A 23462-nucleotide genomic window follows, 5' to 3' on the forward strand; every position below is an offset into this window, starting at 1 on the left:
TTAAAAACAAATAAGCAACCCCCAAAGCAGGCAGACCTCGGCAGATGCCAGCAAACCCCTCCCCTCCCCAAAGCAGGGCAGACCTCGGCAGATGCCAGCAAACCCCCCCCAAGCAGGCAGAGGACCTCGGCAGATGCCAGCAACCCCCCCCCCCCCAAAGCAGGCAGAGGACCTCGGCAGATGCCAGCACACTGCTACTAGATTGCCAGCCTCATAACTGTGGACTTGGTGAAAGTTGATTCCTTGTGTCACCCCAGCGCCTGGCTTCAGCAGAGCACACAGACTGAAGACTCATGCCCACCACACACTGTGTCTTTAACAGACAGAACTACAGTACACACCACGACCTGCTAACGGCCATCTCACATTTACATTTGAGAGGTGACAAAAAGCCAGTCTGAGAATTAATTAGGGTAATTTCTTCCACAGATATTTATTAAATGCTATGTGGGGATTTTTTCTAATCGCTGCAGAAAGGTAATAAATACCAAAACAGACAAGGTTTCTGGCCCTAATGGAATGGCACGCATGCTGGAGAGACAAAGAATTAACTAACAGGTAAAACAATTAATCAATTAACTAATTAATTAATTGAAAGGAAGGACTAGAGAATGCAGTAGGAAGAGCCTTCCCAGGGGGCAAGGCCCCATCTCCTGCCCGGCACAGCAAACACTCTAACTTAAGAGCATAGTTTAAGAAAATGGAAAATAATGTTAGGGGTTTAAGAAAAAGAAAGTAATTCACGTGCTGTAGTCAGTTAAGCTGAGAAGGAGCCACTGTGTGGTCTGGGAGGCTCACAGGGCCGCTTCTTGGTATAGGTAAGTTGGGTCTGAGAGAGGATTCGGGTGAGGCCCGAGGTGGAGTCCGGGGAGTGGACAGCTCAAGGAGCCTGGCTCTGGGGGCTGAGGCCAGCACAGGGCCCAGAGCGGGAGGAGGCCCTGGACAGCCAGACAGATGTCTCTCGGGACTCTGCTCCTCCCGAGTGACATGAGAGCCCCGGGAAGGCTTGAGCGAGGGCTGGCTGACGGAGCGCGGTTCTTGTTACAGTCTCCAGAAGAGCTGCTGGAAGGATTCAGAGCCACAAGTTCCACTGAAAGTCATGTTCTAAATATCAAACACTTGCTTTTCTCCCCAAATCGTGCAGCAGGGGCTTTTGGGGCAGGGAAGTCGTCTGCTCCTCTGGCACAAGCTCCACAGGTTGGGTGGAAACGGAGAAGCGGCAGGCGCACTACTAAGTTTAGTCAGCTGTAGCACACATGCTACTGTTCAGTGGGGGGGGCTTTCCTCAGTCTCCCAGATATTTGGGGGGGGCAAGTGTCTGGAGAGGCTCTGTTACTCCTGACTACCAGGAAGGATGGGGCATGAGGGGCCGAGGCAGGAGATAAGGGGCTGGGTCATCACCTCAGCCTGTCCCTTCCTCCCCAAGGTGGGCTGGTCTGACCATGGGCATGGAGCCATGTCCTCACCCTGGTGTTAAATACATCCTCACTGTGGTGTCAAACACCCTTCACAGTTCAGCCATCAGCAGAGACGGGCAACTTCCCCTGCACCTGCGAGCGGACTCGGAAAACTGGCGGCAACGTGAAGGAGAGAAAATGAGAGGGGCGCTGTGTGTCTGTCCTTCAGCAGAGCTGCCAGCTGTCCACAGGGCGATGCTGGCTGGGTGTCCCTCCAAAACAATCTCTGTTCAAACGCCTTGATGTTCAGAGCAATGGCAGAGGATGGGCGTGTGCTGGCACCCAGGCAGAGGGCGAGGGAGACCGGGAGACCGGGAGACCGGGAGACCGGGAGACCGGAGGAGACTCCAGCTGTCTGTGAGACTCTTCCGGGAGGACCCCGGTCTGCACCGACAGCTAGGGAAGGGAGCTGACCCCTACGCTGCAACAGAAGTCACGTTCAGGTGGCTCAGTGGCTGAGCACAACTGCCCTTGCAGAGGACCCCGAGTTCAGCGCTCACACCCAGGCCAGGCAGCTCCCAGCTCCTGGTTACTCCAGCACCAGGGGTGCCAATGCCATCTTCCGGCCTCTCCCGGCACACGAAAACACCAAGATAAAATCGTCAACAGGCAGCTGGAGCAGAGCACACAAGACATAGCTATGGGACTGTGGAAACGGTGTTCGAAGAACGTGTGACCCAGGACATGGGACTCCAAGCACCTAAGATGTCACATGACCCAGGACACAAGAATCTGAGCACCTGGGACGCCCCTCCTCCAGAGGGATCGGCTGACTCTGATGCCACCGCTTTGACCTGACGCCCCCAGGCCCAGAACTGGGAGACCTGAGTCCCCACCAGATGTAAAACACCAGCGGGTTCAACAGTTCTCCTCAACCTCAGCAAACACAGAGCTTACCACTTCTGCGTGTTTACACAGGCATGCGCTTTGAGGGTTTGGAACAGAGCTCTCCCAGTGATTGTCCCCTCACCCGTCTGAGCCTGTTACACTGTTCTTGGCCTTCCATCCAGGCTGCACCTTAATCCAGGTTCCGTCTCTCTGAAGTATGTCAGGGACTGAACTTTCCTTGCACGTTTGCTGATAGGTCTGACAGGATCGTGATCAACTCCTAGTTTATTTGTGGTTCAGTGATTCTGGTTACTCACAGCAAACGTAGGAGTCATGTTTGATTCAGAGGGAAAAAACCTTATAAAATCATACCTCTGTGCAGGCCTGAGTCAGTCCAGACACATTTATTTAGAGATTATCAATTTTACAAAGACTGTGGGTCCTTGTTACAGGTCAGCTGTTCAGACACGCCTGCGGCACCACCGCAGCTGAGAAGCACCGTGATTTCAACTGTCGGTGGGAGAGTAGGGCCTGGGCCTTATAAGGGAGGCAGCTGCGCAGGGGATGGTGTGCAGGACACGTGGGCCAGGAGCGTGTCAGTCCTGCAAGAAAGCCACCAAATGTCCCTGAGCAGGGAGCCATGGCTCCTTCGGCCTCAGTTTCCTTTTCTGTAAATAGAGGTGTTGGCCTTATCGACTAGCTCTGCAGTTTCCCAGCTTTGGATTTCAGGCTTTCAAGACCAGGTCTCTAATAATCAAAGCCTCCTCGACACCTGTTGATAACAGTGGTCTGGACCCTGCTCTCTGGGAGGGTGGGGCCTGTGGCTGGCCGTCAAAGCTGGGACTGGCAGGCAGAGGCCAAGCCTACCTAGGCAGGGAAATGGCTGTCATTATTCCCTCCTTTCATTCCGTGGTGTGGCCACCTTCATTCTGAGCTCAGGAAACAAGGGACAAAGGCCTGGCCTGAAATTCAGAGCAGGGAACTGGAGGAACCTGCCCCCAGGGCCACAGCTGGATGGCCACAGGAGGCTGGGCTGGGATCCCCGGAGAAGCAGCCAGCAGCTGCCCTGAGGTCAGGACAGCAGGCGCCATGAAGGAGTCTGTCTTCATGGCTAGAGCCTGAGAGGCCCAGGAGGCCCAGCAGCAGAAAACATTCTAGAGGGACAGCAGTAAAAGGTTTTCCTCCAGGGTTGCCATATTGACATTAGAGGAGTCCCAAAGACCTGACCCCGTACCAGGAAGGGGGGAGGGTGGGAGCCTGCCAGCCGTCCCACCTCATACAGATTCCAACAAAGTGACAAGAGAGGGCTGGCCTGGGAGGTGTGGGGCTTGCTTGGGAATCAGTCGACTAGTCATTACATTCCAGGTCACCCTAGAATTGGGGTAATTCTTTCTCTCCCCACATTCTAGCCTCATCACCTGCTCTGCTGCCCACCCTCTAGGTTCAAAGGCCTAAGTCCCTGTGCGATCCTCACCACCCCCTCCTCTCCTTTTGCTGCTCCAAGGGGCAGGAACTAAGCCCAAGCCTGCGCTCACCACTGCACGCTGTGTGCTGAGGGAATAAATGGCACACCTCAGACTAAATGCTTAACTTGGAAGGGGAACCTCCCCCAGATGGAGGGTGGAGCCGGGTGCTAGGTAAACACACAGCAGCTCTTCAGGCCTCTGAGCGGGCCACCTAGCGAGGTAATCATTTTTCCAGAATCATGCCGGGCCCTGAAGAACTGTCTGCATTCCCCTCTCTGGGTGATTGTCCCACCTTACGTCTGCCTCTGTCACCCTTCCCAGCCTCCATTTCCTCTTGACACCATCGACTTTTGATCTCAGAGCAGAAGGAGCGTGCTTTTATTAGATTCAATTTGCAGGAAGGCCCAGGTTCCCCGTGAATGGAACCATAATAGTCAATGAATAATCACAGGGCTCGGGCGGCTGGGCTCTCACTCTGCTCAGTAACTAGGAAACCGCCTTGGGGGGCAGAGAAGGAGGTCTGCACGTTACCTCCCTGAGTGGGGAACCCTCCAAGGCTTGGCTGGATCAAGCTCCAAGCACAGCCGACTAGGGGCTGCCTGGGCCCGCGGTGTCTCCTCCTCCAGAGGGCAGGCAGAGGACAGAGGTGCTCTCACCTCTGAAACCTGGGGTCTGCATTCCTGCTTCTGGCTGCTGTTGCTTTTCGTCAGGTTTCACGCACCCAAACCAACCTGTGAGGGCTGCAGTGGCTCTCCCGAACGCCTGCCTTCCTCTTCCTGTAGAGGACAGTTCTGCTTTTTCTAAAAGGTTTTCCTAAAATGCTCACAAAGGAGAGCTTAGAGAAACACATTCTGGTGTCTTGCAACCGCCTCTGCCAGGCTCTCAGCCCTGCTGATGAATTCTGTTATAGGTGTGCGTCTGGTCAAAGTTTAACGACACAGGTGCCACGACACTCATGCAGTGACTTCCTTTGTGGCTTCTGCTCAGTGTTGCCACGTGCTGCCTTCAGGCCTGAGAAGCCCCGAAAGGTGCGCGAGCTCAGCTCTAGAAGGCCTGTGCTGACCAAGAAAGTCCTTGATCACCGGCGGTGAGCGCCCGCGGGTCTCTGGAGCAGACGTGATGGAAGAAAGCAGTCCTATTTGGGTACCTGAGCTTTAAGAGATCACTCTGTGTGTGCTAGGCCATCTCAGACATGCGGTCACGGCCTGAGGGTGGGAGGGAGGAGTGGGCAGACACCCCTTTAGCGGAACTGAAGTCCGGACAAGTCGGTACCTTCTGCTATGTTTGTCTAAGTTAGCATAGGCTACTCCATGTCTCCATGGTAACAGACTAGCGAATCTGTCTTCCATTTATGGAGTTCCTCCTTGACCTGGTTCTCTGGTCCAGACCCGAGCACACACTGAGAAGCCGCACGGAGAGGCCACGAGGAAGTATCGGTTCCTCCAACCTCGCTGTACTCGCCTGGCGGCCAGGCCTTGACCCTGCAAAGGTGATGCACTAGAGAGAAGTCTCAAGTGCGACAGTGTCTTGATTGGCCAATAACTTCAGATGCGGAGTTGCTATGGAAACCAGGAACCCTGAGAACCAGGGAAGCGGGGCCTTCCGCTCCTTCTCAGTAAGGTTGCCTTGGAATGTGTCAATCGTCAGTCCCACGGCCTCGCCTCAGCTGGACACCGGCCATTTCATGCTCGTCTCTGGTGCCTAGCTAAACTTTCCCCCTCTATATTGACTGACACCTGTGCGCAGAGAGCATGCACACAGGTTTCGGGACTCGGGACCTTCTGAAGAAAAGGAAAGGAAACCACCCTACGGCTGGTGCTTTAGGCCATGAGTTTGGGAGGGTCACGCCGTTCTTGGCATGTAGTTGACCCGGCAGGTAAAGCGGAGCATCAACGCCTTTGATGAATTCATTAGTAAGACTAATTGATGGCTCGGCGAGCTCGGCCAGGTTGGCGCTAAGCCTGGGCTCAGCTCTAGGGGGCGCCGCGCCCGCCGAGGCGGTAGGCGGGGCCTCCCCGGAGCCGAGCGGCTGCGCCACGTTCCGCTCTCCCACTCGCGACTCGGCCCCCGCCCACTCTGCTCCTCCCTGACCTCGCGGACGAGGCTTCCCACGGTGGAGGGACCAGAAGGCGGAGCGCACGCTAGCTGCGGGCGCCTGGCCACCCAACCCGAGCGCCCCGGCGCCGCGAGCGGGGACCTGCGGCCGCCCGGCCCCGGGCACGCCGAGGACGCGGCCCTTCTTGCGGCACCTCCGGCCCGGGCGGGCACCGGAGCCGCGGGCGGGCGCGCGGGGGCGCACGGAAGGCCGGGAGGAGCGGCGTCCGCGGCCCCCGGTGTCCTCCCACGCCGGCCCCGCTCGCTCCTCCTCCGGCGCTCCGTCACCGCTGTCCCCTCCCCCGGCCCCTCCGGCCCTCCCCCAGCTCCAGAAGAGCGCGCGGCCCGGGGACCGCGCTGCCTACTTCCTCCGGCACGGCGCTGAGCGCGGAGTGGACGCCGCCGAGACCCGCCCGCCGCCGACCCGCGCCCCCGCGCCCGGCCCGCCGCGACCCCGGCTCAGCGCGGCCCTCTGGCCGGCCCTGCCCTCGTTGGCGCGGTAAGAGCCCCGGCGCCCCGCGGGAGGCCACCGCCCGGGCTGGGGTGGGGTGCGGTGCGGGCTGCCCGGCCGGTCGGGCCCCGGCGGCCTCGGCGGGCGCCCGGGCGCCGGGCGGGGCGGCTTTGTTCGGGGAAGCCGGCGCCCTCCTGCTGCGGCTCCTGCCTCCCGGCCGCGCCAGCGCGGGGGAGGGCGGAGCGGCGTGAGTGGGAGGCGCAGGGGTGTCCGGGCCCGGGACCCCCGGGAAGCGGCGGCTCCGGGGACGTGTCACCTGCGCCCCGCGCAGCAGCACAGGACACCGTCCGGGCGGGGGTGCGCATGCCCGCGCCGCCCTTATTTTCTCCCTAAAGCGTGTGAATGAAGGGGAAACCCGGAGCGTTTGCGTGCGTATTTGGCCTGTTTCTGATTTATTATTTAATCTCGGAAGACTTGTACTAGCCTGCACTCAATTTCAGAGGAGCCTGAAATAGCAGCTGACTCGCTCGCTGCTGGTTTAGAAAGTACAGCCAAGAGCAGTCCGGGACGGAGACCGGAGTCGCTTAATTCGCCGGCGGGGGTCAGGCTCGCGGCCCCCGCGGACGCTCCTGTGCGGCGTCTGTCCACACCTCCGTCGGAAGACCCAGCTCTTGTTAAAACCTGAGTAATCCTCTCTACAGTAACCGTGGACGCCGCGCGCCCCACGGGGAATCGGGCAAACTCGCGGATCTGAATTAGTCATTCATTTCTCTAAACTGATCGCCTTCCAAGCGAAAAGCAAGCCAACCTTCCAAAGGGTTGTTTTTAACCTAAATTTAAATATAAACCTGTGCTCTCTTATGTAAGCGATTACCTGTTCCAGTAAGGATACAGTTCTCAGGGGAATTCTTGTTTTAAAACTTAGCTGTTCTCAGTCATTAGCTTTCTGCTATTTTCTCCCGTTTCTTTTTCTTATTTTGGGGAGTACGAGTAGCATTTAGTCCCCCAGGGAACCAAAAGGTCTGAACTTGAAAACTGGTTTATCTAGAGTCTTTACTTGTTTGGGAGTTAGCTAGCACGTTCAGGAGGATAAATGAACTTAAATTTGATTAGCTGTGTGTCTGCCTGAAGCCATTTAGCCGAGCGCTTTAATTCTACAGGGTTTTTACAAAACTCATTAAAAAGCCAGCAACAAAGGAACCCTGCTCTGCAGCTGGTAATTACGCTCTTTGTGTGGGAGTGGGAGCCTCCCTCCTCTCCTCCTGTTTGTACACAGGAGGCTGGGACGCTCTTTCAGGGTGGGCCAGGGTCTGCACACCGGGGCCACAGCGCCCATCCGGCAGGAGCATGTGGACAGCTCCAGCCCTGTCGCTGGCTTGAGGCTTTAGTCAACAGGTTACAGGGCAGGCTCCATCTGTTCTCCGGCCCTCACAGGGCTAAAGTGTGCTGAGGAGGCTGGTTCAGATTGTGTGCTCTTTGCTTCAGTGGGGTGCCTCAGGGAAAGCCCTCTCATGCATGCTCACTGAAGTGTAACCTCCAGAGGAGTGTGGCCCCGGCCTCAGCCTAAGGACACTTACTGTTTGGACATAGGACTGAGGGAGGGGCCTGGGTGCTTCCTTCATGGGAGGAGCTAGGCGTTCTGACATGGTGGCCCTCGCTGGCAGTGAGTGTGGCTGAGGTAGTGTGCCAGGGAGAGTCCAAGCAAATGTGGCCAGCGCGGGTCATGCTCTGAATTTTCTGGGGACTGTGGCTCCCTCAGTGCGCCCCAGCTACTGTGGGCTGCCTTAACCCAGATGTGCTGTCTGAGCCCTCAGCAGCCTCCCGGAGGCCCCTCCAAGCCCTTGTAGCCTTTTGTCAAAGCGTGATTGTGCGAGCGTGTGCTTAGTAGGAATCTGTTAACACGCCTGCGCTGGCCCCGGTGTTGACTAAGGCGAGCCCAAGAAAGCCGTCGAAGCAAGTCAAATGTTCTGCGAGCCCATGCCTCCTGCTGCCTCCAGTGACTTCTGTCTGTTGGTGCTGCTGTGATGCAAGTGTTTGGCTAGCAGGTGCGCGTGCAGGAGAGCACGGGTGGGCCGCTGGGGTCATGCCACGGGGTGGACGGAGGCTCCAGCCCTGGAGTGACCTTTGGTGTGAGCCGTGGTGTGGGGGACACTGCTGTGTGATGAGGCCTGCCTTCTGCGCTGAGTGTGTCGCTTGCTTCGCTCAGACCTACACAGCAGGCCCAGAGAAGATTTTCGGCCTACAGCAAGTGGACAGGTGGTTCTTGGCTTCTCTGTAGGGTGCTCAAAGCAGTCTTGAGGGGCCGCTACGGTTTCACCGGTAGTGAAGCCGCTGCCTTCGCAGCTTTACGTAAGCACAGAGTAAGTGTTCAGGTTCCTAACACATCTTCATCTTTCTTGCCAGCTCTGGAGGTCTCACGTGTGCTCACACTCACAGCTGGCTCCCTGCACAGTAGCCGCCGGTGGCCAGCTGCTGGCTGCCACGTTGGTCAGCCCAGCTCCTGTGTAAGCCCCTGTACAAGCAAGGCCTCGCCTCTGGACAAACGCAGAGCTGTGCCGCACGCACAGGAGAGGGTTTCTGAGATCACACACTCAGAGCCTGAGGGTCTGGGTGAGGGGTTTCGTGGTTCAAGGCTGTGTGCTTCCGCACAGCTTAGAGAAGTGTGTGTGTGTGTGTGTTGGTCTGACCCCCACAGGCACTTTCAAGGCAGGTGACCCCTGTGTTGCTCCCCTAGGGGCCCAGGTTGAGCTGACTGGTGCAGGCAGGAGACGCTGGCTGGAGCCCTCACCCCGGCTTAGCGTGGGCGTGTTCCTCTCCTTGCTCGCTATCCCACTGCGAGGAGGCCCGTGGAGTCTCTAAGAGGAGCTCTGTGGCACCCTCCCTGTCGCATGTCATGAAGCTCTAGATCAGGGTTCCATCCGAGGGTGTGAGCGCGCCCACCGCCTGCAGTGCCCCAGCAGCCGCCGTCAGCACTTCCTTCACGTGGCGCTTTGAGGGCAACACGCTGACTCTGTCTCTCTGTCTTTTCTTTCAAGATGAATGACTTTGGAATCAAGAACATGGACCAAGTGGCTCCTGTCTCTAACAGCTTTCGAGGGACACTCAAGGTATGTGCTTACTACGTTTCCTGGACCATCTTGGAAGCTGTTAGTAAGCGGCAGGAACCCGTGCAGACCTGGGCCCCAGAAGTCGCTGTCTGGCCTGGATTTTAAATCCCTTCGCTGTGTGGCTCAGAGGAAACTGCTTGAGCCTGTTCTGCGCTGTGAAGGGGTGTCCTGATGCGCTGGGGATCTGCCCCCAGGTCTAAAAGCAGTTCACTTGCGGGTGAGGTGCTGAGGCCCATTCCTGAGGCTCCTTTCAAGCTGGAAAGCAGCTCCCACGTCTTAGAGAGCAGCAGAGATATAGGCATCGCCTTTTCGTCCGCTCAGGAGCGTTCAGGGCCGAGCCTGGAGGCTGATTGCTTCTTCTTTACTTGTATTTACTTGTGCCTGTGCACACCTGCCATGACAGAGGCAGAGGAGAGAGTTTGTGGGAGTCAGCGCTCTCCTTCCTTCCACCGTGAAGGTCCTGGGTATGAACTTAGGCCGCCAGGCTTGGCTCCGAGTGCCCTTGCCCACTGGTCAGTCTCAGCGTTCCCAGTTCAGTTTATGGGCTAACCCGGGAGGCTGAGAATGAGCGTCTTGTGCTGCCTCTGTGAGGAGGGGCTGTGCCCCTGAGGCTGTAGGGAGCTGCTGTCTGCTGTGCAACAGCAGGCCTGGTTATGCAAACCCCAAACAGATGAAAGATGAAAGGGCTGGCTCCCCTGTGTGAACCCTCTTCACGGTGCGTCCATGACATGTTGTGAATCCCTTTTGGAACTCTTGTAGCATAAACTGGTAATTTCTCTCTCTCTCTCTCTCTCTCTCTCTCTCTCTCTGTGTGGGGGGTGTGTGGATGTAGGTGTAGGTGTAGGTGTCGTACTGAGGCCAGTGGTGAACATCTTTATTGCTGTCCACTTTGTTTTTTGAGAAGGCATCTCTCACTGACCCTGCTGCTAGCCAGCTGGCCTAGTCCAGGATTAAAGGTGACAGACCGCCTCTAGAGCTGGTTCTGCCTTCCGAGGGGGTCCCCCGACAGCCTGACACGGGTTCTCGGGAGCCTACCTCGTGACCTCACACTTGCCCAGCGGATGCTCGCTCTGCTGCCGTTTCCAGTGTCCTGAACCGCTCTGAAGCTTGGATGTCCGGTGGCAGAACCTAACCCATTTTTTCCCTGTCATATGTTGTTATCGAATGCTAGTGTGTTTGCTTGTTTGATTGAATCACGTGCCTAAAGCACGGCAGGAATGGTATAAGGAATTAGTGTGAGGGAGCTGAAGCTACACACCCTGAGAAAAGCCTTCAGTGAGCAGAGAGAACCTGCTGACTCTGCATTCGGAGAAGATGCCAGCTTCTGTGTTGAAATGTGTAGCAAGGGCTTCCTATTGTTCTTTGACTTCCTGGTTTTAAAGAAAGAACTTCCAGAAGGACACTTCCTGGAGGCCTGGGCAGTGCTTGGGGGGAGTTTTTGTTGTTGTTCAACATCTACTTAATATTTCATCCAGATCCTCCCGGGGTGAAGTCCTAGGTAGGTCCAGGTGAGAGTGTCACATTCCCCAGTGGGCCTGCCCTCCACGTGGTTGGCATTCCTGGGGTCACATTCCCCTGTGCTAGCACTCCCACGTGGTTGGTGTGCCCCGGGAGCTGAGGACTTGGAGCTGCCACTGGCAGCGTGCCCTTTGGGGCAGCATGTCAGCCACTCTGCATTTCTGGAGCGGAGGCCCAGTGCTGGGCTGATGTGATTTGCAAATGTGTTACACATTCATGGACCCATGACTCAACGCATGGGTCATTGTGTTACACATGATGTGGGATTTCCAGATTATGTTGGGAAATAGAACTTTTTTTCACGATTCCTAAACACTCTGGGCAGGGGTGGACCGGACTGGCCAGGGGTTATTCACAGTCCTGCCGTTCAGGGCTGCTCTGTTTCACAGATTACCAGCGTTTATGAAACATCCAAGTTTTCCTGAAAATCTCCCTGTAGTCGGTTTGAAGTTGCTTTTCACAATCTTTTATTTTTATCACAGAAAACACAAAGGTTTTTTGTTTTTTGTCTTTTTTTTTAACAGATTATTATCTGAAGCTCTGGGTTACTGAGGAAGGTCTCCCTCCTAAGTGGTAGATAATTCAGTGTAGCTGCCCAGAGGCAAAAATAGCTGGCTGCTGGCAGTTCCCCATGTCTTTCCAGCTTTGGCCTTTTCACCTGCGCGGCCTCCCGCCAGCACAGCCGCTGGGTCACGTCCTGCCCACACACCCGTCTGGTGAACCGCGCTGCTCTCCCCGGTGCGGCTCCTGGTGTGGTATAGCTGGCTTCCGTTGGGTTTGGTTTATTAATTTAGGTAGGTTGTGCCGAGTAACTAACCTCCCGGGCCACCTGAGCTGAAGCGTCTAGAGAGAGGCGGCATTGTTTGGGTTACTCTGAACCTCTCAGGAGTGTGTCCAGTGCTGAGAGGCCGCTGGGGCCCACAGGAGGGTCGCTGTGGACCTGTGCGGAAGCTGGGCGCCAGGTGCGCTCATGCACCCCTCTCTGTCTTCCCGTGTTCTCCAGCGCCAGCCGGCCTTTGACACCTTCGATGGCTCCCTGTTTGCTGTGTTCCCCTCTCTCAGCGAGGACCAGACGCTCCAGGAAGTGCCCACGGGCTTGGATTCTGTCTCCCACGGTAATGCGCTCCCCCCGCCTGGCGGAATGGCTCCCCTCAGCCGCGGGGCTGACAGCCGAGCAGTTAGTAACAGCCCACTCTCCAGCCAGCATGCCTGAGTGTGGGTGCGGGAAGTCTGATAGAGGCCTGGCCCTCACAGGAGGCCGTCCTCCTCAGTGTGAATACACTGGCCACTCTGGTGTCTTCACGTGTGAGCTGGGAATGTGTCACTCACAGCCAGGAGCCCTGACAGTCTCACCTTCCGTGTTTTCACACCGTTCCTTATCTCACTGGGCACAGGCCACACTCAGAACCATACAGTCAAGCTAGGACAGAGTAAAATCCCGTGCTTTGAACACTTCTGGCGATTTTGTGTCAGCCTCCATCCACAGTGGTCCTTGGCTGTGCACAGGTTGGACACACCTGAGGCCTTCTGAACTAATCTGTTCAGTTTAAAGTACATTTTAGGGGGAAATGGTATCTGTGCATGAAGTTGTGCAAAATATTTGACTTTTATTTTAAAACTTTAGAGCACGTGTGCACACACACGTGCGCACACACGCGCACACACGAGGACTTTGCTGGCTTGGAACTCCCTGTGTAGCCCAGGTTATCTCATTTTTCTCCTGTCTCTGTCTCCCAAATGCTGGGGTACAGCTGCGGACCACCCAGCTCATGTTTACTCTAGATTTCTCTTTTTGTAAGCATAACTCTAGGAATCCTAACTGGCTTTGGTTCCTAAAGTCATTGCTTCCCTTTTTAAAGAAAAAAACAGCATGTCAGATTGTATCTCTGTGATTACCGTAATAGAGTATACTTTGAAAAAGTCTTTTCTTGTTTGCTTTGGGCGATGGTGGGTGTGAAACCCCTGCACGCCAGGGGCATGCCCTCCCAGCGCACGGCTAGCTGTGTTCCCTTCAGGAGTCATGGCAGCTTTTGTGCTCGGGTCTCTGTGGCCGGGCCTGATCCTGAGCGTCTGTTGACATCTGCCGTGAGTCCTGACGTCCCTGAGTCCTGACGTCCCTGTGCTTTCTCTCTAGATGCAGCCAGCTGCGAGCTGCCCTTGCTCACTCCCTGCAGCAAGGCAGTGATGAGCCAAGCCCTGAAAGCCACCTTCAGCGGCTTCCACAAGGAGCAGCGGCGTCTTGGCATTCCCAAAAGTAAGTGCTGGGCTCTGAGGCTGCTGAGCCCCGGAGGACGCATGTGCGGGCCTGGGTTGCCTGGCAAGAAGTCGCAGGAATGTAGCTACCCTGGGCCTGTGGCCCCCGGGCGCCGAGGCCCCAGTAAACACCAAGCCGAGAGCTGCTGGTGTCTTCTGCCTGGGTTGCAGCACGGCTGTGTCCTGGTTGTTTCTTGGTGTGGAGCTGTCCGGGCTTGGACTGCTGAGGGCCCTGGCCTCCCCACCTCCCCGCTGTTCACTGTTGAGGGCCCTGGCCTCCCCGCCTCCCCGCGTTCACCGGCGTTTCCTCCCCCGTAGACCCCTGGCTGTGGAGCCCGCAGCACGTGTGCCAGTGGCTGCTCTGGGCCAGCAACGAGTTCAGCCTGGTCAATGTGAACCTGCAGCGCTTTGGCATGAATGGCCAGACGCTGTGCAACCTGGGTAAGGAGCGCTTCCTGGAGCTGGCGCCTGACTTCGTGGGCGACATCCTCTGGGAGCACCTGGAGCAGATGCTCAAAGGTAAGGCTGTGCCCCCCCCCAGGCTATGCAGTGGTAGAGCCCATTGCCTCAGATGCCCCCCTGGCTACGCAGTGGTAGAGCCCATCGCTCAGATGGGGCGTGTTGCAGGTCCTCGTTCCCCTGAGAGAAGTGTGCTGGATGCTCTCGGAGTGCCAGGTGTGGCCACGAGGCAGCAGCCTGAGTCACCAGCTGGCTGGCTGTCTCCAGACTGTACTGGTCGTGCCAGTCCAGAGCACCCTAGGTATGTAGGCCAGCCAGGGTGCCAGGCAGGTGAGGTCACTAGGAGCGCCGAGAGGGACAGAGTGCCTGCGAGGGAGGCAGGCACGCCGTGACGCCACTCTGCTGGCGACTGTGGAGAGCGGGCTCAGTGGTCAGTACACACTGAAGCGTAAAATCGGACACTGAACTCGGGACAACGAGGCTAGAGACACTCTCCTCAGGCCTTGAAGACCAGGGAGACCTGCCCAGGTGACTTGGTTTAATGAGGGACAGTCACAGTAAGGCTAACTTAAGTTAAAAAAAAAGTAAGAAATTGGTTAGCACCATGTTTACACAGGTCCGCTTTCAGCGTGGAAACTCAGAGCCTCATTGGGAGTTCTGTTGCCAGGCGGGTTTAGCTGCGGCTTTCTAGCGCCGAGGAAGCCAACTCTGACGACTCCCTGCTTCTTGGGGAACACAGACCGGTCTTGCCCACATTTCCGGGCAGCCATTTTGCGGCAGGCCTGGCTGGCTGGGCTTTGGCTCAGCCTGTGCATTTGGCGAACGCAGTAGTGTGTTAGCCCTAGTCAGGCTACTTACACACACTCGGCCTGCGGCTCTCACGGCATCCCAGACTCACCTGTGGACGGCGTTCAACCTTACAGGGGAGGGGCCGTGTCCATTTCCTTCCCCAAGGTCTCCCTGCCCTGCACAGACGGTGCCTCATTAGCACAGGCATGAAATGAGTTCACACACTGGACTGCTCCAGACAGTGGCTTCATTGCTTTTGAAAAACTCGCCCCAGATTATTAGAAAAATGTACCGTGATTTTTAAAAACAGACACATCTGGGGGTTGAAATCAAAGGGAACGTGAAGGCTGAAGTGGGTTATTTTGATGTCCGTAGAACAGGAGTGTGGAAGCGTTGCTCTTCCTGTGGAGTTGTTTTAGTTCCATTTCATGCACGTTGGTGTTTTGCTGCATGTGTGTCTGAGGGTGCCAGATCCTCTGGGACTAGAGTTAGACGGTTGTGTGCAGCCGTGTGGGTGCTGGGAACTGAACTGGGCCCTTTGGGAGAGCAGCTGGTGCTCTTGACCACTGAGCCGTCCCCCCAGCACCTCTTGTGCAGTCTTGGTTTGGTTTGGTTTGGTTTGGTTTTTTTGAGATTGTGTTTCTCTGTGTAGCCCTGGCTGTCCTGGAACTCTGTAGACCAGCAGGCCTAGAACTCACAGAGATCCACCTGCCTCTGCCTCAGAGTGCTGGGCTCAAAGGTGTGTTACTTTCTTGTGACATTTTCAATGTCTTCTGTGTCTACTTTTCAGAGAACCAAGAAAAGACGGAAGACCAATATGAAGAAAACTCACACCTCAACTCCGTTTCTCATTGGATCAACAGCAATACATTAGGTCAGTCAGGTGGACTACGCCGTAAGATCTCTGGTTTGGTCTCTCCAGCCCCGGGTGGCCTCGGCCTATGCTTCTTGGTGGCTACACATGGGCATCGAGCCACTAAGGCGCTGACACGTGACAGACACACGTGAAAGGTGTGCTGAGAATCCGAGACCCTGACTCATCTATACGCAGAGGTCTTAAAGGCGAACCAAGAGTGTAAACTATTCCTTGATGAGTTAGAATGCTGTTTACATATTGAGGACCACTGCTGTGTTGGGTCAGTTAAAATGGGAAACTAGCTTTCAGTGTGGGCCCTGGAAAACCCAGCATTGCCTAAGTGGCTCCTATAATCGCTAGGAGTCAACACCGCTCTGTAAAGTGTTTTAACCATAAAGAGAAAAAGAGGTCAGTAGACCCTGCAGAGTGTAGCGGGGTGGACAGACCGAGTGCGAGGAAGGCTCGCTGTGCTCTGGACCTGGCGCAGCACAGGCTCTTGGGGGGGTGTAGTGGGGTGTGGGTGCAGCTGTCGTCAGGCTGGCTGATTGGTGTTCTGTGCAGGCTTCGGTGTGGAGCAGGCTCCCTACGGGATGCAGGCACAAAGCTACCCCAAAGACAGCCTCCTGGACAGTGTGTGCCCACCTTCCGCCACGCCCGCGGCCCTCGCCTCCGAGCAGGAGTTCCAGATGCTGCCCAAGTCCCGGCTCAGTACCGTCAGTGTCAACTACTGCTCTGTGGGCCAGGACTTCGCCGGTGGCAGCCTGAACTTGCTCACCAGCAGTTCCGGTAAGCACTCGAGGGGAAGGTTACGGTTTGTCGGGGCCCACTGGGGAGGAGAGCGGCTGGGCAGCACGTCCTGCTCTCTGCCGTTGGAGGAGGTTAAAGTGCCAGGCCACCTTCCGTGTGACTACACGGATTCAGCCAGTTCAGATCCCTAGCCTGGGTTCTGCAGGACCAAGTGAGCAAGGTGGGGCGACTTAAAAGCCTAAGTCCCGAGCGGGGGTGTGTCCCGCTGAGACGCAGCATGTGCAGGCTGCCTCTGTAAGGATGTGGCATGCGTGATGCACGCGTCTCAGGTTGCACATTTGGTCAAAGTAACACGGCTGTGTACAGCTATGCCCCAACCATCCGCGCAGACCCAGGAGTTTCCGGCAGCCTGCGAGGTTCCTCCGTTCCCAGCCGTCTCTGCAGGAGCAGCCCGTTGCCTTCTCAGCATCCGGGACTGGCTTCTGCTGGCCTGGGGCTTCCCGCAGGCGGGCTTTGGCTGACTGTTTTCCTTGGGGTTTGTCTCCTGTCTGAGCGTTTGCTTGCGGTTAGAGTCCTGCTGTAGGGAGCTCTGCCTTCTCCACCCTCTGGTTGTTGTCTGCATATGAAGTTGTCCTAAGAAATCAGCGTCTGAGTCGGGAGAGCACTCAGAGGGGTCTGGTTGGCGCTGTGCCAGCCACGTGCGTGGCGGGTGGTTGGCAGTGATGCGGGAGTTGGGGTCACGGTGCCCCACACCCTGGAGGGGTCTTAGCCTTGTGTGGTTGCCTTTACCAGGAAAGCCCAAGGAGCATGACTCCCCGGAGAGCGGCGGGGACAGCTTCGAGAGCTCCGACTCGCTGCTGCGCTCCTGGACCAGCCAGTCGTCGCTGCTGGACGTGCAGCGCGTGCCTTCCTTCGAGAGCTTCGAGGAGGACTGCAGCCAGGCGCTGTGCCTCAGCAAGCCTGCCATGTCCTTCAAGGACTACATCCAGGAGCGGAGTGACCCGGTGGAGCAAGGCAAACCGGTTATCCCCGCGGCCGTGCTGGCCGGCTTCACCGGTGAGTGTCCACTCCGAGGGCCCCGCTGTGGCTGCGGCACCCGCCGGGCTTGCCCAGGCCGCCTCACGGCTCCCTGTGGTACGCTGAGGCTCGCTGGACCCCCATCCCACCAGACTGGAGAAGCTTCCACGTCAGGATCTGGGGTGCGGGAAGATCCCAGGCCACACCCTCTGCCTGGGATGGGTGGAGAGGGAGGAGTGACTCACACTCAGGATCTCCAGGAATGTAAGCCGGCCTGGGAAGGCCGAGCTGTTTACCTCTCCAGGCAGAGAGCTGACCTTAATTAACGCTGTTTTCAGAACCAGAGAGCTTCAAAACTGGGGCAGAAACACCAGGAATGTTCATTTTCGTTGCTTTAGATGCCTTTAAATAGGACCCTCTTCTCACACACTGGCCGTAAGACACCGTGGTTTTTAAAAACCCACTCTGAAAAATATGAGATTAAAGTGAGGATGCATGGACTCTCTTCTCAAAAACAAATGGCCACGTATATGTGTAAAGATTCATGAAGGGGCTTGAGCGTGAGGCTGTTGTGGTACATAGGGTCATATAACTGCTGAGGAACCCCACAGCCTGGGAGCCCCACCGGATGGTAGCGGTTCTGATTGCTGGTTAGCCTGTGGCCCGCAGTGGTATCGTGGGTGCTGTGGGAACCCACTGGGTTCCAAGGTGACACGTGAGTCAGCTCCCTGTGGCTCAGCCCAAGGTCTCTCTGCTTCCCCACAGCCTCTTATACTTGAGGCCAAGGTGACAGCTGAGCTTGTCAGATCTTGGCTTTTCTTCCCTAAACCGTGACAGGGACCCAAGACAAGTCTCTGTACACCCATAAGAGAGGCGGGGCTGCGGCGAGCCTCTCTCAGAGCGGTGGTTCTGGGTTCCTGGGTAGCAGAGACTGACAGTTGTGGGTGTGGGTCACCCGTGCATGTGTCCGCGCGTCAAGTCTCACTGTACAGTTTGCTGATGGTCATGAGGGACGCGCCTGGGATGAGATGGCCCTCGAGTGCCCGCCCCAGCTCCCCTGGGCATTTCCAGGCGTAAACTCCTGGGGCTCTTGCATAGGAAAGCACCAAACAGCAGGAGGGCTGTTGCTGCCTGCTAAGCCTCCTCTGGGAGCAGCAGTGGGCCAGGCAGGCGGATGTGTGCCTCCCACCCCTTCAGATGCTTCCTGGGGCTCTGGCACCCTGAGGCCTCACCCGCTCAGTGCCCAGCAGGGCCCACAAGGCAGCCTGGTCACCAGGAGGGTCAGATCGCAGCTGCCCCCACAGACACCCGTGTAACCCGCCTCCCATCACCCGCAGGAAGTGGACCGATCCAACTGTGGCAGTTCCTTCTGGAGCTGCTGTCCGACAAGTCCTGTCAGTCCTTCATCAGCTGGACAGGGGACGGATGGGAGTTCAAGCTCTCTGATCCTGATGAGGTATGGCGCCTGCACTCTCAGCCCCAGGTCATCACGCTGGGTCCTGGAGCCAGCATGGGGAACCGGGAGCCCTCCTCCACCAGGAAGCCCCGCTCTTAGGCTGGCCGAACTGCAACCATCGCCTTGTTGATGAATGGGCCTGCTGTCCTGGAGCAGTGCCCTCCTCCCTCTGTGGACATTGTCTGGTGACCCTTGGCGGGTTCTAGAGGGAGTTCACCTTTATCCCTAGTTAGACAAGGCGCACAGCAGCCAGGCATTGGGTTGGCATTGGGGTGCCCTGATGGAGAAGGCTTTGGGAGGCACGGTGCCAGCCAGCGATACACGTCATCTGTCGCCTGTCTGTCTGGGGGAGTCATATGTCTCACGGGCCAGAATAGTCTCTTCAGTGATCACAGGCTTGGAACGCCTCAGCCGGCAGAGCGGTTGGCTCGCTTGCTGGCACCCAAGGGCTCCATCCCCAGCGCCCTAACTCAGGTGTGAGGACCCGTGCCTGCCTGTAATCACAGCACCCTGTGCGAGGTGGGGGGAGCCGAGGCTGGAGGCTAAGACCTTCAAGGTCATCCTGCCCAACCTGGGGTACAGGAGGTTCTGTCTGGCTTTTTAAAAGAGAGAGAGAAAAAAAAGAAGGGGGCAGAGGGCGTACGAACTATGGCGGATGGCTGCGAGCAGTGGCCGGGTGGGAGGCACCCCAGCTCCACACGGTGGGCCCAGGAGGCTTTGTTGAGATGGAGCTGGGGACTCACTGGCTCTCCTACCTGGAATCGTGCACGAATTTGAAGTGACCCCTGTGACTGTTCGGCTCCCTAGTGTGAGCGCCCGGGGTCTGGGGAGCCGGTTCTGGCTCGAGAGCGGCCACGCTGACTCTGTCCTTAATCCCCAAAGGTGGCCCGCCGGTGGGGGAAGAGGAAGAACAAGCCGAAGATGAACTACGAGAAGCTGAGCCGCGGCCTGCGCTACTACTACGACAAGAACATCATCCATAAGACGTCGGGGAAGCGCTACGTGTACCGCTTCGTGTGCGACCTTCAGAACTTGCTGGGGTTCGCCCCCGAGGAGCTGCACGCCATCCTGGGTGTCCAGCCTGACACGGAAGACTGAGCTCCTCAGGCCCACCCTGAGCCGGCCCCGGGTGCGGGGACTGAGTGGGAAGGCCGTCCTGGCCCACGCTGCAAAGACCCACGGGAGGGCAGGATGGAGCCCCTCGGGAGAGCCACCACGCAGCCGTGACCTGCCTCCCTCCCTTGCCTCTTCCACAAGCCAGCTCCCCGTGGCGGAAACTGGCGCGGCCTCTGTCCCGAGGCCAGCCCCGGAAGGGAAGAGGCTCTGGAAGCCGCCGTGGCACCGCAGGCCGAGGGCAGATTGCGACTTTCCGGCGATTTGAGATGCTCCGGGAGCCAGCATGATGCGGACACACAAACACTGAGAAATGTGTCTTTCCTTTGGCCTTTTGCCACCAGGAGTAGCAGAGGCCGCCCTGCCATGAGAGAGGTGGAGGGCAGCGGGCGCCCCATTTCAGAAGTTAGTTTGTACATATTGTTGTACCTTTAATTGTCAGAATCCTCCAGCAGCTCTATTTAACAGAAATTGTATATTGTATTTAAAGTAATCATAACCTGTTTGAATCAAGAATGCAGACCCTGCTAGATGATGCATTGTCCCCACTCGCATACAGGAACGTCATTTTACACTGACGTCGTCGCTTGGGGCCCACTGAGAGAAATCAAGACGCGCTGTTCTCAGTTCGTCACCAACAGGAATGGGGTCTGAAGGATGACCCTGGTTTTTACTTCTGTTTTGTTTTATTATTGTTATTTTAGTTCTGGCTTGCTCATTATCTGGCCAGGATTTTGTATGTTGGGATTTTTTTATAAGACTCTTAATATTATTTGAGCGTGCATTTGGCCTTTCCATTTTCCCCTGGACTGTAGAAGCTGTAAAGCAGTATTTTTCTTGACAAATGGCACATGTTTTCCACTTCCTGCATGCTGTCAGTTTATACACAAACACTGAAGTGTATTTTATTTTTTTGATGTGACTGTTTTCCAGGCAGCTCCCCTCCCCCGAGCCAGGCTTTCCTTCCTTTGCCCCAGGTGTCCTGTAGGACAGCAATGAGAAGACTATTTTTGGAAATATATGACTCCTTTTCAGAGGCCAGAAGGGCTTTATGTAGCAGCTATTTTTACTGCAAAAGTAACTCACTGGAAAAAAAATGTAATTTGTATGAAAGCTTTATTTTTATCTTCACTTGTGTAAAGGGAGAGGTGTTGGGCAGGGCTGAGGAGAACGGGAGGGATCTCCCATCAGTCTTAACCTTAAATGAAGCGTGGCGCTTCGGCCTCTCTGTGCTGCCATGTTCTTCCCGTCTGGGTTGCATGCTCTGCTTTCTGCTCCGTGTCCTCAGAGAGTTTACTCCTCTTATTTTCTTGGCCATGGAGGATGCCCAGCAGCACAGGCAGGGCAAGCAGGATGGGGAACAGTATTGGAGCAGTCACTTGGTTTTGAAAGCGGATGGGGTTTGCCTTTTTCTAGCAGGGTTGCCGGGGGCCAGCGAGTGATACTGCTGAAGAGTCATCATGCTGCGAGACCACGCAGAAACGCAGGAGCAGCTGGGGCCTGCTGTGTCAGCCCTGGGATGTTCTGCGGGTAGGCACAAGGATCTGTTTGTTGCTGGGACAGCTGTCTATCACGTAAACACATGGGACTAAGCACAGTCCTCCCAAAAGCTCGGCCATCGGGCCGCCCCTGTGCGGTTGAGCCACGTGACCTTGCCAAGGTTAGCCTGAGTTTTGTCAGCAAGATGGGAGTTTTACATGGTCACGGAAGTACTCGGAAGTATTTGGTGCGGTCTTAAGTATGAAGGTTTTGTAATTTGGCCTTTTCTTTCTCAAATAATAAAGTATTTGGTCAAGCCAATGCCTCTCTATAATGCTGGCTCCTTGGACTAGTCCTCTCTCTCGTCTGACACGGAGGAGGTAGATGAGAATTTGGACCCGTTCTGGACCCTTGTCTGTGTGACCTGGAAGTCCGGTCTACAGCTCAGACACAGAAACAAGATGGAAACCACTGAGCCCTTCCTCAGAGAATTGGGAAACGACCTGCGGTGGAACATCTGCCTGGGAGAGGGTTGGAACAGAAGCTTGGAGAGAAGAGATTTTAGGAAGCTGTGAGAAACGCTGGCGTGTGAAGTGGAAGCATCTTCGTTGTTTGAGGCCACGGCCTTGAGGTGACAGTGTAGTTGATCAGAGTACGTGTTCTGACCCCAGGACGTTCCCACGCTCCAGAGCCCACAAGGACAGTAAGAGTCCACATCCGGGCCTCACTGCTCTCGGGCTCACCAGGGCCTCACAGCAATGCCCTGTGCCCTCCAGGTTGCTGGTGGTAAACCCCAGTCCTAGCCATCCCTGGTTATCTTATTACAAGTTAAATTTAGAGAAATTAAGTTAGGGCTAGAGGGGTGGGGCAGCTCAGCCATCAGGAGCGGTCGCTGCGCTTGCAGGGACCCAGGTTTGGTTCTTAGCTCCCACTGGAAGCTCACAACCACCCATAGCTGCATTTTCAGGGCATCCAACACTCTCTTCTGGCTTCTGTGGCAATGCAAGCATGTGGTGCACACACATGCGGACAAATACAGTGTTGTTTAGAATTTTCATTTCAAAATCACATATTAGCATAATAGCGCTTAAGGTTTTTTTCAAGTATAGCATTTCTCTGCTTGCACATCTCTTCAGTGTTTGGGCTCTTCTGTCTTGAGTACATAAAGAAAATTAGGCCTAACAGATTCATAATCAAATCAAGAAAGGGCATTCAATGGCTGTGTCAGATACTGTGGATATTCAATATGCTGCTGCATTTTACATGGTAACAAGAGGAAGGTTAACTATGGTCCGATGCAGCCATGCAGCAAGCTTCCTGTTGCTGTGTTCTGCCACATCTGTCTATCTTGGATCTTTGCCTACGTGTGATTTTGGAACATGAATTTGTTATTTAGAAAATACCTCTTCAAATGATAGCACCGTTTAGCAGACACTGTCAAAGGGTTACTGGGCTCAGTATCACTGCCTGTCTTTACAGAAAAGCTCCAGGAAATCTATCAGCCTCACAGTGACATGCACAAATTCTTAAACATTGAAAGCTCAACCTTTTATCAACAACCACCTTTCCTAAGTGATTGACTTTGAAGTGTGGCGCTTGTCTTAATTTAAACAAGCAGCCAGATATTCTTGATGCCTTTTGCTAATTGTTCTTTTCAGGCACAGTACGGTATTTGGATGAAGTGGCTAGTTTAGCAGTCAAATATGGCTGCGTTTCCGTGGGGCCAGTCAATCATGCGTTACACAAGACTTCTGTTACGGAAGTTGGGAAGAGGTGTGTTCTGTGAGCAAATGAATCTTAACTGCTTTATCAAGCCTGTTCTTATATGTGACCTTTGTGTAGGGGTTTTCCTTTTCTTCACAATGTAGTGAAGAAGGCGATGACGTTCAGTCTGCCCTGACCTCTGAAGAGGCACCAGGAGTTTTAATAACTTTTGTGTGCGTGCTAAGGCCAGTATCAACACAGTAAAAAAGAGTAACTATATTAGTATTATTATAAAATGTTTTTACCATAAGGATATTCATGAGACCATCTCAGGACTACACAGAGAGAGCCATCTGGAAATGAGAGATGCTCGCAGACAACAAAAGGCATAGACTGTGGCAGAGGTCGACAAATGGACCCTGGACCCCAGTGTCCTTGCCTCCACCTCACCCCTTCCTGGTTAACAGGGACACATTTTCACTCAAGCACTTGAAAACTCCCATTTCTTGTTCCTTCACAATGCTCCAATCCTAAACCTTCTAAGAAAAAGTGTATTTTGCCACTTTTGCCACATATTTTGACAGTTCTGAATCATATTGAATATAATTATCTGTTAATAAAAGTTTTCTGTGACTAAAACAAAATTCTTCAGATAATCTATAAAGAAA

General features: G+C 55.4%; 1 protein-coding gene across 1 annotated transcript; it reads left to right on the top strand.

The window, feature by feature from the left end:
* Positions 1-5762: 5762 nt before the first annotated feature.
* Positions 5763-21411, top strand: Ets2 (ETS proto-oncogene 2, transcription factor). Its single transcript, XM_021659204.2, has 10 exons — positions 5763-6344; positions 9332-9403; positions 11925-12036; positions 13056-13175; positions 13493-13693; positions 15213-15296; positions 15840-16064; positions 16818-17081; positions 18380-18498; positions 19381-21411. The coding sequence occupies exons 2-10, from the start codon at positions 9332-9334 to the stop codon at positions 19594-19596; spliced, it is 1413 nt and encodes a 470-aa protein (XP_021514879.1). The 5' UTR covers positions 5763-6344; the 3' UTR covers positions 19597-21411.
* The last annotated feature ends 2051 nt before the right edge of the window (positions 21412-23462 follow it).

The sequence above is a fragment of the Meriones unguiculatus genome, chromosome 17, assembly GCF_030254825.1.
Source record: "Meriones unguiculatus strain TT.TT164.6M chromosome 17, Bangor_MerUng_6.1, whole genome shotgun sequence".
Taxonomy (NCBI): domain Eukaryota; kingdom Metazoa; phylum Chordata; class Mammalia; order Rodentia; family Muridae; genus Meriones; species Meriones unguiculatus.

Bases quoted from the DNA above. Each gene is read 5' to 3' on its own strand.
- Ets2 (XM_021659204.2), top strand. From the start codon at position 9,332: ATGAATGACTTTGGAATCAAGAACATGGACCAAGTGGCTCCTGTCTCT. The intron at 12,037-13,055 runs GTAATGCGCTCC...CTTTCTCTCTAG, and splicing joins CTTGGATTCTGTCTCCCACG to ATGCAGCCAGCTGCGAGCTG. The intron at 13,694-15,212 runs GTAAGGCTGTGC...TCTACTTTTCAG, and splicing joins CCTGGAGCAGATGCTCAAAG to AGAACCAAGAAAAGACGGAA.